Source organism: Triturus cristatus, chromosome 12 (genome assembly GCF_964204655.1).
Source record: "Triturus cristatus chromosome 12, aTriCri1.1, whole genome shotgun sequence".
Classification (NCBI taxonomy): Eukaryota; Metazoa; Chordata; class Amphibia; order Caudata; family Salamandridae; genus Triturus; species Triturus cristatus.
In genome coordinates, this window is record NC_140595.1 from 313,918,249 (window position 1) to 313,936,800 (window position 18,552).

At 45.7% G+C, this 18,552-nt stretch overlaps 1 protein-coding gene across 1 annotated transcript in view; it reads left to right on the forward strand.

Annotated features, from left to right (window-relative positions):
• The window catches only part of NAE1 (NEDD8 activating enzyme E1 subunit 1), a 161,598-nt gene extending 156,579 nt beyond the window's left edge, over positions 1-5,019 (forward strand). Inside the window, exon 20 of the mRNA XM_085639586.1 lies at positions 4,781-5,019. Within this exon, the coding sequence (XP_085495712.1) occupies positions 4,781-4,890 (110 nt within the window). The 3' untranslated portion in view covers positions 4,891-5,019. The remainder of the gene's footprint in view (positions 1-4,780) is intronic.
• The last annotated feature ends 13,533 nt before the right edge of the window (positions 5,020-18,552 follow it).

Below are 18,552 nucleotides of genomic sequence, written 5' to 3' on the forward strand. Positions count from 1 at the left end.
TCCCCCTCCTACCTGCCCTTGGTTTTCCATGTGTGTGCCGCTGCCCCCTTCCTCGTCCGTTGTGCTGCCCTTGTCCATGCAAACCTTTACTCTGTGGACAGTTTTCTGCCCCTGGTCCCTCCCTAGTCTGTGTCCTGCCTCCTCCTGCCTGCCAAGCGTGGTCTTTTGTACTGCCGCTCCCACCTGCCCGCCATACTTATCTTGCTGCTCCTAAGCATCTCCTCCCTGCCCTCTGTTGTCCACGACCATGCCCTTTCCCCCTCCCTCCTGCCCTGTATGGTCCTATGTGCTACCATTGCCCCTCTCACTTGCCCTCCTTGGTTAGCTTGTTATTATCTCTGACCACCTCATTCCGCCCTTCATTGTCAGAGTCCATGCACCTGCCCACTCTCTACAGCCCTGCTTGGTCCGCTGTGTTGCCACGGCCCCTCCTGTCTGTCCTGTGTGGGTAGCCTGCTGCCCCACCCTGCTCCCCCTGCTCTCCATTGTTCATGTGCATGCCCCTGCCCCTTCCCTTCTGCCCTCCATGGCCATTTAGCTGCCACTGCCCCTCTTCCCTGACCTGCGCGGTCTGTTGTGCTGCCACTGCCCCTCCTGTCGGCTGTCAGATTGCTGCCACCTACCCTAATTCCCTCCACTTGCCGTGCCCCTATCCGTTCCTCCTGCCCTCCATGGTCTGTTGTGCTGCCACTGCCCCTCCCTCCTTTCCTTCATAGTTGGTATTACTGGCTCAGCTTTTCTCGACTGTCCTGCATGGTTGGCTTGCTGCCCTCGTCCTGCGTGGTCTGTTATGCTGCCACTGCTCCTCCTGACTCACCTGGGCTGTCATCCTGCAACCTGGGTATCCGCCGAGGCTCTCAAAGCTTTCTTGAACTCAAGCTTCCTGGTGAGTCCTTTGATAGAAATCTGAAATCCTATACGGAACCCCTTTACCTGGATCTCATTGTAGGACTCTAACTTGGCCAGCTCAAAATCAGTTGCTGCAGGTACTCCTTTTCCAGTTTGGGGAATGGTATAGCAGGAAAAATCACAAAGGCTTAACAGGAAAAATTGAAATAATTCGAAATGGTCTCAGTAAAGAGTTGTAGTGAACAATGAGTTACTATATGGTATTGCATAAACACAAGTTATATCCTCACCGCTGATCACCAATGTCAGAAATTGAGTTTCTGGTTGACTACTGTATATACACACAGGCCTGGCAGCACCCACCACTCTGATCAGGGTAAGCTAGATACACACCTGAGATAACCTGTGCTCAACCTCTGGTAGCTTGGCCTAGAGCAGAGAGACTTATCAAAAGAGGCAGTGTGTGAAGTATTTGTGTAACACACACCCACAGTAACACAATGAATACACCACAAAAATACTCTATAGCTAAACCAATACTAAAATGATAAAAATCTGATGAATGGTTTTCAAGTTATAAGCATTTAAAGTATACAGGAAAATACGGTGCTTTGGCAACTCTGACGAGCAACAGTTTAAAATATGGAATGCTCTGAGTCCCGTCATCTTTTATTGTGGCCAAAACAGTATTCAAAGCAAGTGCCTAGACAAAGGCGATCCATGGGTTCCTCTGGAAAAGCGTGGTTTAAGGATCTCTGCTGACTGTGAGCACGCGGCTCAGCTTTCAAGGACCTCGCAGGTCCAGTGGCTCACACACAGTACCTGGGGAAAAGGTGGCGATCTCGAGGGGAGTACTCCATCAACAGTCCCCTGTCTCGTCGAGCCCCGTTGTGGTGGTTGTGATGCAGCATCCTGGGCCCAGAAGAACAAGGCTCAGCATCATCAGGGATCCTTGTAGGGGGATGGGCTTAGATGCAACGTTACTGACGAGTCCTGGGGTTGCCAAGGCAACACGCCTGCCCCGTAGGGATTAAACGTAGAGGTGCAGCATCCTGTGAGGAGGCAGGGCGCTCTGGGGCAAACAGGAAAGCAATCGATTTTAATCCCGACAGTCAGGCGGGACTGCGTTGGAAGACTTCCTTTGGCATTGCGGCGTCTGTGATAGAAGCAAGGTGGTAATTTGCTTTGATGGGAAGCGTTAATTCTCTTTACAAGGGCCACTGCTGATCAGGCATGCTGTGATTGTTTGTTAAAGGTACCACTGCCAGACTCAAAAGTGATAGAGTTCCACAGCATGCAAGTGTAATCTTTGATGGACCTGAGATTTCATGAACAGAGAGCAAGCCCTTGGAGAATACTTATTTATTTTTTATTTATTTATTTATTACATTTGTAAGGTGCAACAGCTACCCAAAAAGGGTTTCCCGGCACCAATACTTAGGTCAGCACATCTAAAGGTAGCAGTCCAGCAAAGTTACAGTCCCTCCTGCAGCTCAATCAGCAGAAGGCCAACACAGCAGAGCAGCTAGCAGAGTGGCAATCCCTCCTCACAACACAGCAGTCCTTCTGGCAATGTGCAGACGTAGAACCAGCAGTATCTGCTTACAGGTCAAAAAAGTGTCTGATTTGAAGGGGGCAGAGCCCCACTACTTATACCTAAAAGTGCTTTTGATGTAGGGGATGACTTCAAAGGAGCCCTCTGAAGTGCACAATGATCCCTTTCAACCCAGTTCCGTCTGCCAGGCTACTGGTGGGTGCTAATCAGCCTATTGTGTGCTAACTGCCCAAGAAGACCTATCAGAATGCAGATGCAGTCGAGTGTCCTGTGTCTTGGCTGTCCAGAGTGAATGCACAATGTAGCTGTCACCCAGCCCAGACGTGTAGTGGAGACAGGCTGCCGGGCACATATAGCAGCAAGTGCAGAGAAATGTCCATTTTCTAAAAGTGGCATTTCTAAAACACATTAAATCCAACTTCACCAGTAAGTAGGATTTATCATTACCAATCCAGCTATATAGAGCGCTACTCATCTCTGATCAGGAATTACCACTTAAACAGGTATAAGGGAATTCCCAATGCTAACCTATGATAGGGGTAGGCCTCACAGTAGTGAAAACGAACTTAGCTGTTTGTCACTACTAGGACATGCAAAACATAACAGTACATTTCCTACGTTTTACTTACATAGCACCCTGCCCTTACGGCTACCTAGGGCCTACCTTAGGGGTGACTTTTGTGTAATAAAAGGGGAATTTAAGGCTTGGCACGTAATTTTAGATGCCAGTTCACAGTGGCAGTAGGACTGCACACACAGGCACTGCAGTGCAGGCCTGAGACAGGTTTGAAAGGCTACTTCTGTGGGTGGCACAATCAGTGCTGCAGTCCACTAGTAGCATTTAACTTACAGGCCTTGGGTATTGGGATACCGCTTTACAAGAGACTAATAAAAGACATATAAGTAAATTAAATATGTCAATCATGTATACATCAATTGCACACATGTTTAGGGAAGAAGCACATACACTTTAGCACTGATTAGCTGTGGTAAAGTGCTCAGTCCTAAGGCCAACAAAAACATACAGCAAAACGTGGAGGTAAAAACAAAACTATTGGGGGAAGACCGCCCTAAGGATGCCAGGTCTAACACCTCACTATCCTTTTTGTTTGTATTAACTTATAATTAACTAGGTTAATAGTTATTCATTCAATTAATGTATATACTTTTAAAAACAGTTTTTTTAGAATTGTTTTAAAATTTTTGAAATCATAAAAACATATAGATATAAATGAGTATACGTCTATATTTTAATGTCAAATTGATTTAATTAATTTAACATTAGTTCCATTGAGGCGTTTTTTAAATACCCTATCTCCATTATTTTCTATTCATGTGTGTTGCAGTACCAGTAACAAGTGGTTAGATATATGTAGGGCTTGACTTACACCATGGCTGGACTGGATTGCATGTGAGCCTGTTTTGACACCTTTGGGGCTTTAGTAACTCTAGAAGTGTATTTTGTGAATTGCACAGAAAAGATCGAAGTTTATGTCCGTAGCTGTGGGTTTGTTGAATTGCATTTTGTAGTACCTGAGTAGTACGACTTTACCCACTACAAAATACAGTTTGTGAATCTGGACCATGGTGTCTTCAGAGTTTTGTTGTTAAATGTTTTATCAAAAAATTGATTCTGACCTCTAATGCTGTTATTCTGTTACCTCACACACCACTCAGATCTCTAAAAACTGTCTTTGTGCTAAGCTGAACTACCTAAAGGAGATACAGGGGAAATACTCTTAGTAGAAAAATTAGTTTAGCCCTGTAGTGTCAACGTGACGGGATAGGATAGAAGCAGAGTCCCACCACATATCAAATCTGTGGCATCTTTGCCCCTCGCCTTTCAGGTTGATTACGTACATCTGCCTTTGGATACTACTGTACTGTTAAAAAAACAAGTCCTCTAGACTAACATGAAAGACGCACCATCCTACTTATTGAGTTTAATACCAGTTACAAGGGTAACCTACATGGATAAGTTAACTCTGGTGAAGTGTGCCAAGTATATTTTGATAAAAAATGTAATCATGTGTAAGAAGGGATAAGCTCCCAGGAAAATGCAGCAACGCCATTAATTTCTGAATCCACTGCTGTACTTTACTGCAATATAAATTGATCTGCCGCCCTTTGCAAGGTTCTTGACATGCTATTTCAAGAACAGATAAACAAAATCCAGATTATTTCATTAGTACAACCTCTGTTGCCTCTGTGACAGCAGTGTGACCTGTGTGTTGGAATTAACACCCGAAGGGAGCAGTAGACCTATTCTGCTGCTCAAAAATGGGGGGGGTCGTGCAGTGGCAAATTGACATAACAAAAACTGAGAAGGGTAAAATATCTTTAGTTATTTTGATGTATGTCTCTTTTCATTTGCAGGAGCTGCTGCTCAGGAAGCCATCAAAATAATCACAGGCCAATTTGTCATTTTTAATAATACCTTCATTTACAATGGCATGTCGCAGACCTCTGCAACCTTTCAACTGTAATAATATGCTTGATTTAAAGTAATGCCTGAATTAAAAGTGTCATGTGTAATTGTATTCTTCACACACCTGTTAGTGTTGTAAGTACAACTGTACATTTAAGTGCAAAATATAAATGCATTGTATTTTCTACATTGTAAATGACCATCATTTATAATGATATAGTTAGCAACTCGTGTATGAACCTGTAGTCTTCAACAGAGCCAACAGCAGTTAATTTAATTTTGGTGGGTTTTATAACCAGCATACCTGCGTATGCACAGGCTGAGCCCAAAATTACCAGTTTTTTTTCGGGCTCTTTAAATGGATAATTTTTTGCAGCATACTCTTCTCTTGAAAGATCCACACAGGACTAAGAAATGTTTATACCCCCAATACACATGCAGTGTGTTGACGCATATGTGCGGCAATGCAGTACACCTTAACTGACCATTCCAGATGTGATATCTCCACTGGTATGTATGCGTCCATAAACACCTCTGAAATCCATTCTTTTCCATGCATCAACAGTTTAAGCAGTCTAAAAGTCGCAGCTGTATTTTCTTTTGAGTATTCTAACCCAAAGATGTTCTGTTCTTGGGTCTGGTAAATATGTAAATTTAGAGTGCAACTGGTCCTTTTCTCTCAGCCACTGCTTGTTGTGTTATTTATTTTTGATGGACACTTCTAGCCACGATTCTTCAACTTTTTGAATATTCTCCAGGCGCCAGACGGCATCTGTAAACTTTTTAGCAGCACCTCTGTGAACCGTTAGGTGGAGCCGTGCAGCTGCGCACTGATGCTGGTCCTCTCCAGAAATGACGTACAGAGCCAATATAGGCACCACAGCTGTCCGATAATGTCAGTTCCTTTCTTTCGACACCACCATACGCTGATCTAGAGCTACCTCTCATCTCTTTAAGACCCACCTCTGTCTAAAAAAAATTGTTTTACTACAAGCTAAAAGGAACATGTCACCTTCCAAAACAACAGGTTGCAAACCATGTAAGGACTGTTGCAAATATCTATAACCGATCCTCACCAAATTTCCTGAAGTCAAGCCACGACTCTTAAGTGCTGAGGACAAGATGGCCTCCTCCTCAGCGCAGACGGACCCAGCGATGCTGAGGACGAGACCATCTTGTCCTTAGCATTCAAGGGGTTAGACCTGCGATGACTGGTTGTCAATGACTCTGAAGGCCCTACATGACGAATTCTACATTGCTACGCAGCAGAAGACTCTGCCACCACATGTGTCCAAGTCAAATGTTCGGTCCTGTTCGAGGTATGAAGGATGCTGGCTTCATTCCAGAGGTCAGTCTTCCTCTCGATCCAAGTCTTCGTGTAAATTGAAGAAAAAATACAAGAAATCTAGGCGCGATTCGGCCCCTTCCTGCCACTCACACTCCCCTGAGAAGGTGTGGGGTGGCATCATACATCTCGCTCTCGAAGTCGTTTGACTTTAGAACCGATCCCGCAACTTGTCCTGGCACAACCCTAGTTTCCGGGCCATCTGGCACTCGCAGGCATATCTAAGAGTTCTGTAAGACCATGCTTTGACTCTTCGGGTCCTTGCTGACTCCCTCTGGCTCGCCGGTGTGCTCCACAGAACCAAGGGGTTCTCCGTCTTGGTTACCACCAGCGAGTTGACCCTTAATGTCAGCTAGAGGCTCCAAGCCCCTAACTTGGTCACCTTCGGCTACAGGCTTGCCTCTGTGGTGCATGCCGGTTCCTGGAGAATGCAGACTCCATTGACACTGGAAGACGAGGCCCCAATTTTTCTCTCTGACATCAAGTTGGTTTCATTTACTCCACTCAAATGCCTCCACAACGTCAAACACACACCCTGCATTCTCTGTTTAGCACGGACGTGAATGACTATGATGCAGGTTATGTGGCTGGTGAACCTTATTATGAGGAGAATTGGTATGACGATCTGCTGTAGGCTAGTGGCCTTTACACCTCCCCTAGGCCCCCTGCCACTGAGCAGAGTGTTTCTGACACCACAGGGCAGCAGAAGTCCTTGACCTGCAGCTCCCTACCTTGGAGGTCAAGGCCAATATACTTGCTTCAGTCAGGGCATACATCAAATGAGCCCCTCTTACTATTTAATGAGGCCCATAGGTACACCTGGTTGGCGGCATGGACCAAACCTTGCTCTGACACCCGATCAACTGAGAAATTGCACAATTCCACTGCCCTGCTTCAGGCAATCCTGTATCCATTATCTCTGTACCTGAAAGCTTGGTGGTACAGGTGTCTGCAAGCAAAACTAACCCCAACACATTTCCTACTACTCACCTTGATAGGGAGGCAAAATGGGTGGAGACGCACTGAGGTCCGTGAATGCCACCTGCCTGCTGGGGGCTATTCCGATGCCCTTTGGGACTCAGTGGCTCAAGTCCTCCCATGTGTCCCTGTCAATCTTCGATCGGTCCTGGCCCACACCATAAAGGACGGTCTTGATGTGGCCAAGTTTGCAATTCTAGTGGCTTGGACACCACCAGTTCCTTCAGGCGGACCATGAGCACCAGTGTCGCAATTTGCCGCCACGCTTGGCTGTGGTCTACTGATTTTTTAGGCAATGTTCTGTCATTTCTAATTAACGCATCTGTTTGGGAACAAGGTTAACGCCGCTCTTGTGTTTTTCAAGGAGAGCAGGGCCACAGCACGCTCCTTGGGCTTATCTTCCCCTTGTCACCAGCCGTTATCAGCCCTACCGTGCTTTTCATGGCTTCCGCAGAGGTACCCCATACCGTCAGCCAATCCAATGCCAGCATGTAGCCCAGCAGGTTCACAGTTGTATTGCCCACTGCCCCCACAGTCAAGGTCAATAGGCCATCCAGTCCACTAGCCCCTCATACATAACCCCCATCGCCCAAGCAGCCCCACCTGCCAAACCTCTTTAGCGCACCCTTAGTGGAGCACAGCCACCTGGTAAGAGGCACAATCCAAGGAGTCATGCTGGGTTGGCAAGCCATAACACCATAACATCAGACAGGTGTGTCCTGATAATTTTTCAGGACAGCTGTGCTCTACCCTTCCTTTCTTCACCGCCACACTTTCCACCATCCCCGTTTGTCCTATTTTAAGACCTGCTCTCAACACCTTCCTCCTGAGGAAAAATTTTAAATGCTCAAACCGTCCTAGGTCTGGTCTGCGCTCGACCCTGGGGAGAGGATGATGATGTTGTACCCGTAGAAAGCCTAGTTCCATATACCCATCCTGCAGACCCCGCATTACCTGTGGTTCATGGTGGGACAGGAATATTTTCAGTTTATTATGCTCCCTTTAGTCTCATTAGTACCCCTCAGGTGTTCACGAAAGTGATGGTGGTGGTGGCAGCACATCTTTTGAGGTGAAGGGTGCTAATTTGGGCTCGTCCCAGGTAGTCATCACCCACCTAAAGACTAAGGCGAACCTCCTGTCATCGTTGGGGTTCAGTATCAATGTGCCAAAGTCACACCTGACTTCTCAGCAACTCCTCTTAAGAGCCATTCTGGACACAGTTTGGTTTCTCACCTTTCTCTTCGGTAAAGAGATTCCAGGTCATTCAGGTTATGATTCTGATCTTTCTGATGGATACTTCTGCCTGTGGATTCCTTACCTTTTGAATACCCCCTGCGCCAGCATTCCTCGGGAAAATTCTTTCCTAGCTCTCCCACGTCGACGAGGACGTCACAATGGACAGGCTCCGCTCGCAGCACCGTATGCCGTCATCGGAGCCACAAAAGGACCTCGTCGGCGTGCTGACGTCAGTTCCCTTTTTCCGCACCGTCGACGCTTAACGTTTTTTTCAGGGCTCTCTATTTTCATTGTGGAAAACTTTGTATCTCTTAAATTGTTTCAGATGGCTACTTCCAGGAAGACCAGATTCAAACCCTGCAGAGAGTGTGGCGGGCATATGTGGATTACGGACCCGCATGATGACTGCCTTTGGTGCTTATCTTCGGACCACGACGTCGAGGAATGCAGAAGCTGCAGGAAAATGAATCCGAAGGCGATTAAAGAACGTGAAGCCAAGTTGTTTATGGCCAATGCCAAGAAGGAGAAGAGAGGTAGGAAAAGGGCGAAGTCTACGTCTTCTCACACTTGGAGGTCGAAGAAGCACAAGAAATCCAAGAGAAGACATACCTCTCGTCGTCGTTCTTCGAAGGCCAGGGTTTCGAGGTTGAGATCGAGGTCGCCTACTCCGGCTGAGTGACCTTGGAGAAGGGACTTTATCTCTCCAACTCCTTCTCTTCAGGCGACGCCAGTACAATCTCCGGCTGCGGCGTCGCCAGTTTCAGAGGCTTCTTCGCAACATGAAGATTCACTGGCTCCAGCGACGTCACCGGTTTCGGGTGGGTCCTCTCCAGGCCCTGTGGCTTCACCTGAGTGGGCGCCGTCCCCGGCTCCGCAGGCTCCAGTGCGACCTCAGGTGACTCCCCTGCAGGAAGGTACGGATCCATATCCTCCTTTTCCTGCTCCTCAGGGTGACTCTTCGCATTTTCTCAATGCGATGTTTGGTTTGTTTACCAGAGCCTCAACTCCATCCGGCACGCCTTCAGGCCCCGTGGGTCCTTTGGCTTTCAACCTGGGTGTTCCTCAGTTCTATCCCCAGGCTCCTTTCATGCCTTTTTTGCCGTCGACTCCGGCTTGGCATTTCCCGGTGCTGAAATCGTCCACTCCGGCTCCACGGACTCCTTCAGCTGCTGAGTCGGCTCCACCTCGAATTCGATCGACGTCGAGGTTCGAAGTCGAGGCTCCTCCATCGACGCCGTTGGTGTCTTCTCTGGCGCTGCGTGTGGCTCCACCGACGCCGTTGCCTAATCAACGCTCCGGGAGAGAGGCTCAGAGATTGCTTGAGGAGGAGGAGTATTTACAAGATCAGGAGGAAGGAGAAATTGTGGACTCTGTAGATGAGTTTGAAGGCCTTCGGGAAGTTAGTGGCCTAGATACTTCCCCTGAGTATGACTTGCCATCTGCAAGTGGATGTGTTGTACTGGACGTTGCACCTTACCATGTAGTTATAAGGAAGGCGGCTGATTTATTGGGCCTTAAACTTCCCTCTGCGGAGATAAAGTCCAACATACTAACAGAAGTTTTAAATACTTCTTCATCAACTTCTGTGCCTTTGCTTCCTTTTACAGATGCCTTAACAGATCCGATTCTGGAGGTGTGGCAGAAGCCTTTGTCTGCTCCGGCTGTATCTCGTTCTATCTCGAGATGGTACAGGCCTGCCCCTGGTGATCCGGCTTTTTTGTCATCACATCCGACACCGGAGAGTTTAGTTGTCCAAGCTTCTTGCTCAAAGCAGTCTTCTAGTGCTTTTCCTACCATTTTGGGTGATAGGGATTGTGGAAATGTGGATTTTCCTGATCAGTTATGTCCCCTATCTTGGACCCCAACGGTTCTATATGCATGTTACAAGTACATGTATGTTCCCTCCAGTTCCAGTTTCTAAGACGCAAACATATGTGTGTCTACCGTCAACATGTTCTCTGTCAGATCCGCCATCAATGGGCTGGATATTCGATTCCTAAGTATGAAAGACCACCGACTTTATATGGTTAAGTTACTCCATTTTTACAGTTCAGGCGAGTAGGCCCGATTCTGTCCTCAAAGCCTTTCCCTGCTCTCTGTCTCTGACAGCTTCAGCTTGAGCTCGCATCTGTATCCATGAACTTTGTCCTACTCCCTGTGCAGCTAACGGTGCCTGCCTCGGCCAGTTTTCGCCTGTCTGCCAAGAAGTTGTATTTCACCTTCGAATTATCTATTTTGCTCTTCAGCCGATGCATTCCTGTCCAGTGATTTAGGTAAACATTTCCTTTAGCTCACAAGCAAAGGACTCAGCCTTTCCGTCCTCCTGCAAGTGATTCATAGCCCTGTTGCCATGGAAAGTTTTCTGCCCCTCGCATCTCATATAGACACTTAGACGCTTGTACACGCACACAGTCAGTATAGAATAGATTCTGTCCGAGAGTCTCTTCCTTGTGGATAACATAGTTCTTTAAACATAGGATGTTAGATATGATTTGGGATTAGGATGACTTGACCCCAGACTTCTCGTCTCCACATGTAGAGCTAAATGTCAAGTCCCCTTCACCCCCTAGTTGCACGTCAATTACACGTCATGCTGCCGCGCGCGCATCTATGCCAAGTATTATCTTATAGATCCACCTATGTCTGATAATCCTAACCAATCATGTTTCTTTTATTCCTTATTACGCCTAGTTTCGATTATGTCACTGTCACGTCATTTTTCTTATCAAATGTTACGCCTTCTACATTCGTTTCATTGTAATGTACTTATTATAAAAATACATGTCTGTTAATAAATTATTGTACTTCACTTCCTGAACCCTCGTGGTGACGGAACCTGAAGGCCGCCACTCGAGTCGGCCATTTTGAATGGAATAAAGCCCATTAGAGAACCTCTTATACCACGGATTCTGCCTCTTGTTATTTTGAGCTATTTTACTTTATTTTAAGACTCCGTACGAAATTCAGTCAGGTAATATTTATTTTATTTACCACATAATGGCGCCCGAATAGGGACACTTTCTCATCTCACGCGCCGGCGGTGCGTTGCAGGCCCGGTCTCCTGCCACAGCTGGACGGACCATAAACGCGTACCAGCAGGATTTCCTGTAAGCTCCCTCCGGTCAAGCGGGGGCGACTGAGGCTGCGATCAACCCAGACGAGGCGGTGAGAAGTGCGAAGTATCCCGACCAGAGCCTAGCTGAGAGAGCAAGATCCGAGGTATACAGAGGCCCACCAGGTTTTCCGAAATCCCGATGTGCAGAGGGTCCGATGTCCGCAGTTATCGAGTCCTGTCCATTCTCTGAGGCCTTCCGTTTCAAGGAGCTACTCGGTGAGTACCATCGCCGGGGAGGCGTGTTGACGCGCACATAGGTTGTGCCGGTCAAGACGGATTTGGGTACACAAATCCGGTCTGCACTGTTTAGCAGTGTATATGTACTGTTTAGCAGTATATCAAGTATTCCGAAGTATTCAGTTATCGTCAAGAATTCAGCGTGGTGATTAGTTAAGCAGACTGTCATCATTGTCGACCATTATTAAATGTTTAATGTTTAATGTTTAAAGTATTCAGAAAATGTCTTGCATATTGTGGTATGAATGACTGTTCATTGTTCACTGTTCATTATTGTGTTTCTCGTATTAAGTAAGTTCAAGAGTAAGTATCAGATCAGTTGTTAATATGCCGCTCTTCTCGAAGTTAAGACAGATTACCACCAGAAAAGGGGTGCTTGAAGAAGCAGTTCCTATTCCTCCTAGAGACACTCCAGGACATTTCATGTACCATAAACATGGCTTAGATGCCATATTGTTTCTTGATCTATGGGTAGATTATACCAAGGGATTACCAGAAAGTCAAAGGTGGCCCGCAGCGGGAACCTGGGATGCAGAGTGCATCATGAAAGTGGAGGAAGAGTTATGGAAAAGAAAGGTCAGACAGTCACAGAAAGACGCTGTCGAGTTATGGCGTAAAGAATCTCATAGACGAACAGAAAAAGCACGTAGACAAGAAGAGAGGAGTAAAGAAAGTTCAAATAAAGTTCAAGAAAATCTATTAATTGAGGAAGGTATCCGAGTGAAATCAGAACAAGTGAATAGACAAAGAAATGCTCTTATGAATGGTATGTATCCCCTTCTAGCCGAAGGACTACCTAAGGCTGTTACGGAGGTGCCAAAAGACTTGCCACCCCCGTTATTTCCAATTAAGGTACATCCAAAGGGGCATCCCAGAACCGCAGAAGATGTTTTCCTTTCCTCATATCTAGACGATGCAGCCCCCGAGTATGCTAACGCCACACCACATAGACCGTCTGGCGGAGGGGTTCAACGTCAGGATCAGGTATCTGTCCCCGTGCAACAGCAAGTCCCGATACAAGCATCGGCAAGCACATCTGTTTCCGCATCTGTTTCCGCAGTCGACTCTACAGGGGTATCGACACCCATAGTTGCTGTATCACGTTCGACGAACCCTTTCACACCCGACGCCCCAGATGGGGCCACGGGAGGTGCTAGCAGTATTTTTACACCACCTAGAATAAATAAACTTGTTTTTCAAGAGTCAGCACATTCACGTACACCTAAGTTCGTAAATGAACGTACGCTTAAGGAACTTCTTGTAAATTGTAGATATGACCCGGTGGTTGGTAAAGAGGACGAAATGGTCCTGGCATCATTACGTATCAGACGAGCCGCAGAGTATTTAGCAAGGTTACCAGGGATGGCTACGCATCTAGATAACATATATCATTTTGTTCAAACAGGACGAGATCCAGGATGTATTAACAGAGCTATGGAATTCCAGAAAGTAGAGATACAAGGGGAACTGTTACGTTTCCTCATAAACTGTGTGATCAGAAATCAAGATCGTCCGGGGGTAGACCGGAATGCAATGCTTATTCTTACAAGATGGAGTCAGAATATATCAGAAGGGAGACACGATAAGCAAAATTGTATAATAGCCATGTGCCGAAAAATACGTAAAGAAATAGAGCGTATTCATGAAGAGAGATTGGGAACAGACGAGTTTGAGCAAGATGAAGTGTCCGAATCAGGGAACCCTGCAAGACAGTCAGAGACCATAGCCTATGTAGGCAGAGGAAGATCTTGTGAAAATACTAGATGTTTTTCTGATCCAATACACTCTGTATGTCCAAATAATAGCAGAACGTATCCGACGCCTGTAATGAATCTGAAGTCTCCTGAACATTCGTTTCAAGCCGCAGATAAAATACTACGAGAACGAAGGGGTTATCACCTCCTCGATTCCATGGATGAGCAAGAATTAGCCAGATCAGCCGTTCACTGGATTGTTAGTCCTGAAAAATACGGTGATGAGACCGTAGCACACACGTTTCTCAACCTCAGTACAGATGAACAACGTTTAGCTGGAATCTATATGATTCAGCAACTCCTCATATTATATAAGAGCCAACATGCTGACCCTGGTCCTTTACCTGATATATTAACGGAACTACTTACGTACAGATGGAGAGGTTCTAGTAACAAGCTAATTAAAGAGATATTAGTGTCACGTAAGCAGTACGTCCTTTTTGTAAATCCAGATTCTCTCTCCCTGCCCCCCAGAGAAAGAGCACCGTACTACATGGATAGACAAAATCCTCTACGAGAAGTGCACCCAATAAAAGGCGAAGACAATGAGTTTCACCGTGTATTTGTTTACACACCCATATCAAAAATGGAATTATTAGAAATGAAAAAAGTAGTACCTAGTCATGACAAAGACCCAGCGGGTTTCCACCGAGAAATTAAAGACATGTTACTGATGGGAGAGTACACCTTTCCTGATATTATGACGATTTTAAAAGTGCTTTTGCCTGCTGGCATATATGAAAAACTGAAAGAAAAAGAGTGGGAAGTGGGAGACCAAAAGATAGACTGGACAGCATTAGCAGAGGAAGAAAGGGGCCGAGCCGCAGGTTCAGGGCTCGGGGATAAAGTTAAACTATTACCAGGTTTACTAGTACAGGTACTGCCACGTTTATTAACTACAAAAAAGGAAGATTGGGGTGCAATCACAGCCTGCAAACAAAAGCAAGATGAAGACACAAGCGATTATTATGCTCGATTTGAAAAATGTTTTGGTATAAATAGTGGTATAAAAGCAAGTAGTGACTCATATCCACATTTATTTGTGACAAAATTAGTGGAAAATGCATTGCCTCCAGTGAAGAATAGAATATTGAAATTCGAGAGTACCTGGCAAAGTAACACTCCGTCGCAAATGCTACAAATGTTACAGTATCATCACAATAGAATTAGGGATGAACAAGAACACGAGCATAGACGCATGAAGGATACAAAAATGAAAATGCTAGTTTCTCAGACAGTACCAGCAGATGGTCACAAAAAGGGTGTGACACATTCTGGTGATTCTGCAGTTCCTGTAAAGGGAACCTGCAATTACTGTAAACAACTAGGCCATTATGTACATGATTGTCAAGTCCTGAAACGAAATATAGCTACAGGTATTGCAAAAGAGAGACCACGATTAGTTAGACAAGATCAGAATGAAAAAGGAGCTATGCTGCATGGACAGTCCGTGCCAGTTCAGCAACAGTCTATGCCAGCCTCACAGCAACCCATACAGTTTGTGCCAGCTGCACCACCGTTGCCTACTACTGCCACACAAACCACAACACAACAAATGTATCAGACTGCACAGTATGAATACCCTGAGTATCAGCGTTACGCATGAACCAGCCTAGAGAGGGAAGTTGACTTACCGCTTATCGAGATTCCGGTAGATCAAGAAGGACCTTATGTACATAGTGAATTATTAGGTCAAGATAGAAAATTCTTACTCGATACAGGGGCAAGTCGAACAACAATAAAACGTAGTGAAGTTCCAGGGGCACCCCTCTCAGGCTCTAAAAATGTTTCCCTTGGTTTTTCAAGAAAACCTATTGTTAATGAAGTATCACAGCCTCTACCACTTACGATAGGACCTTTGACACGAACTACAGATTTGTTGCTTACTAAATCATGCCCAGAAAATTTGCTAGGAATTAAAACTCTGAAAGCACTAGGAGCCATAATATGTTGTTCTCCGGAAGGAGTAAGGTTGTTTTTGCGTGATTTTAAAGGTCACTATGTGTCTAGAGACATGGATCCCCGACTACAGATTTTACCAGTACATCTATGGGCACAAGGCCCTACGGATGTTGGCTGCATGAACATTACACCCTATCGAGTCACACTGAAAGCAGGAGTGGTACTACCACGAATGCGACAATACAAGTTACCGCATGATGCTGTAGTGGCTTTGTTGAAAATCATTGATGAACTAATTGCCCAGGGAGTAGTTGTAGAAACAGACTCCAATGTATGTAATTCACCGATAATTCCGATTCTTAAACGAACTGATCCTACTGCTCCGCCAGTATACCGATTGGTTATTGATTTGCGTGAACTAAACAAGTGTATTGTACCACAATTCCCTGTGGTCCCTGATATATCATCATTGTTGACAGCAATTGATTCCGAAGCAACATTCTTTACTGTAATTGATCTCAAGAATGCCTTTTTCAGCGTCCCAATAGATCCGGAAAGCCAATACTTGTTCGGATTCAGTTTAAATGGGCGCAGCTTTAAATTCTCACGCGCTCCCCAAGGATTCACAGAAAGCCCCAGCATCTACAGCCAAGCACTGAAACGAGAACTTGACAGTATCCACATGCCAGTCGATACAGCACTGCTTCAATATGTCGATGATCTGCTGATCACCGCGAGAAGCGAGCCAGAATGTGAAAAAGCTTCTCTGACAGTTTTACATTTCCTAGCCGACAAGGGGCACAAGGTGTCCCCTTCTAAGCTGCAATTCTGTGTTCAGCGAGTTATTTATCTTGGTCACTCGCTGTCCAAGGAGGGAAGGCAGCTTACACCAGACCGTATCCAGTTAATTGCTAACATGTCAATACCCCAGACACAGAAGGAGGTGCGGGCTTTCATAGGCCTCACTTCATATTGTAGGCAGTGGATCCCTCAGTACGCATTTCTAGCAAAACCACTCATTCAGTTAACCACACAGGAGGCAGCCACATCGACTGTTCTCCCTTGGACTCAGGAACATACACAAGCTTTTGAAAGCCTAAAGGAAGCTTTATGTCAAGCACCTGTTTTAGCAACACCATGTTATAGCAAACATTTTACACTCTTTGTTACAGAACGCGAAGGTACTGCCTTATCAGTACTCACTCAGGATCAAGCAGGATCACGCAAGCCATGTGCTTATTTTTCCAGTACATTAGATCCCGTAGCTCAGGCTTTGCCTGCATGCCTGAAATCAGTGGCAGTGACAGCTTTAGCAATCAGACAAAGCGATGCCATAGTATTAGGACACCCATTGGCAGTTCAAGTACCACATGCAGTAGAGGTTCTTGTGAACCGAACACAAACGCAACACTTGACCATAGCAAGACTTACCGGTTATGAACTGACATTGTTTCAACCACACATAGAGATCCGACGGTGTAATACATTGAATCCTGCTACACTATTACCTGTAATTGGAACAGACCCACTAGCCCATGATTGTGTTGAAATCATTGAAATAAAGACGAAACCTAGACAAGACTTGACAGACGTTCCATTGTTAGATCCAGACCTGACGTTGTATGTAGACGGATCGTGCATGAGAACAAATACAGGAGATTTAGTGGCCGCGTATGCAGTCACAACAGACACTGAAGTTATTGAGACAAATTGTATAGATACTTTGTCAGCCCAAGCAGCAGAACTTATTGCTCTAACACAAGCCTGTATTCAAGCCACAAATAAGAAAGTTAATGTATACACTGACTCACGTTATGCATTCGGAGTTGTACACGACTTCGGCGTACTATGGCGAGAGAGAGGTTATTTAACGTCCCATGGTGCCCACATTCAGCACGGACCCCTCATTCATGCCTTGTTAGACGCAATACATCTACCCACTGCTATATCAATTATGAAATGTAAAGCACACACGAAGGTTACTGATACCATTTCTCAAGGCAATGACTTAGCTGACAGAACAGCTAAACAGACTGCTCAGAATCGCACATTAGACATGACAAAGCCAATAGTTCAGACACCAACACAGTGTATGACAATTAAGGATCCCGCACTTGACGTAATTGACATACAGACACATGCCACAGCAGAAGAAATAAAGAAGTGGACTGAACTAGGAGGGATCCAGACAGATCAAGGATGGATGACGAAGGAGAAATCTGTATGGTTTCTCCCTGATTCCATGGTTCAAGCCATTATAGCTACAGTTCACAGTCCAGCACATTTAGGAGAGAAGGCTATGCTAGACAGCATTCAGCACATTTGGTTCAACAAACATTTACGAGCAGCAGCTAAACAAAAAGTTCGTACCTGTATGATATGTTGTCAGTTTAATCCAGGAAAGAGTGTTCCCGTAGAGCAGGGTGGATTTCAGCCTCCTGACCATCCTTTTGAAGTCCTCCAGATGGATTATATTCAGATGGAACGTTGTCGAGGATTCAAATATGTCCTCGTAGTTGTCTGCGCTCTCTCCCGTTGGACAGAGGCGTATCCCGTATCAGATTACACTGCCCCGACTACTGCCAAGCAGCTAGTTCGAGAATTCTTCCCACGGTACGGTTTACCACGTGTTGTATATTCAGATAACGGTCAGCCTTTCTCATCCGAATTAATGAAACATGTCTCACTCCTGTTGGGATATCAGTGGAAATTCCACTGTGTCCGACACCCCGAGGCAGCAGGTCTCGTAGAAAGACATAACCAGACACTGAAAATCAGACTGTCCAAAATATGTAGAGAGAAAGGTGTCGACTGGATAGTAGCATTACCAGTTGCACTCTTTTACATGAGAATGGTAGCACACTCTAGAACAGGGCTATCCCCGTATGAGGTGATCTTTGGTAGACCGCCGAATATGTGGGGGACGCCTATACCACGTAAAATAACTGATGTTGACTGTAATATGCTGACAGATTACCTGGCTTCCTTGATGTCTGCACTACAATCTTCTCGTTCACAGGTAGCTGCAGCCTTTCCCGACAACACTGAGGCGAAACCCCATGACGTTGTTCCGGGTAATCTTGTCTTTGTGAGAAATTTCGACAGGAAGAGTCAATTGGAGCCCAGGTGGAAAGCACCCAAGTTGGTCCTGTT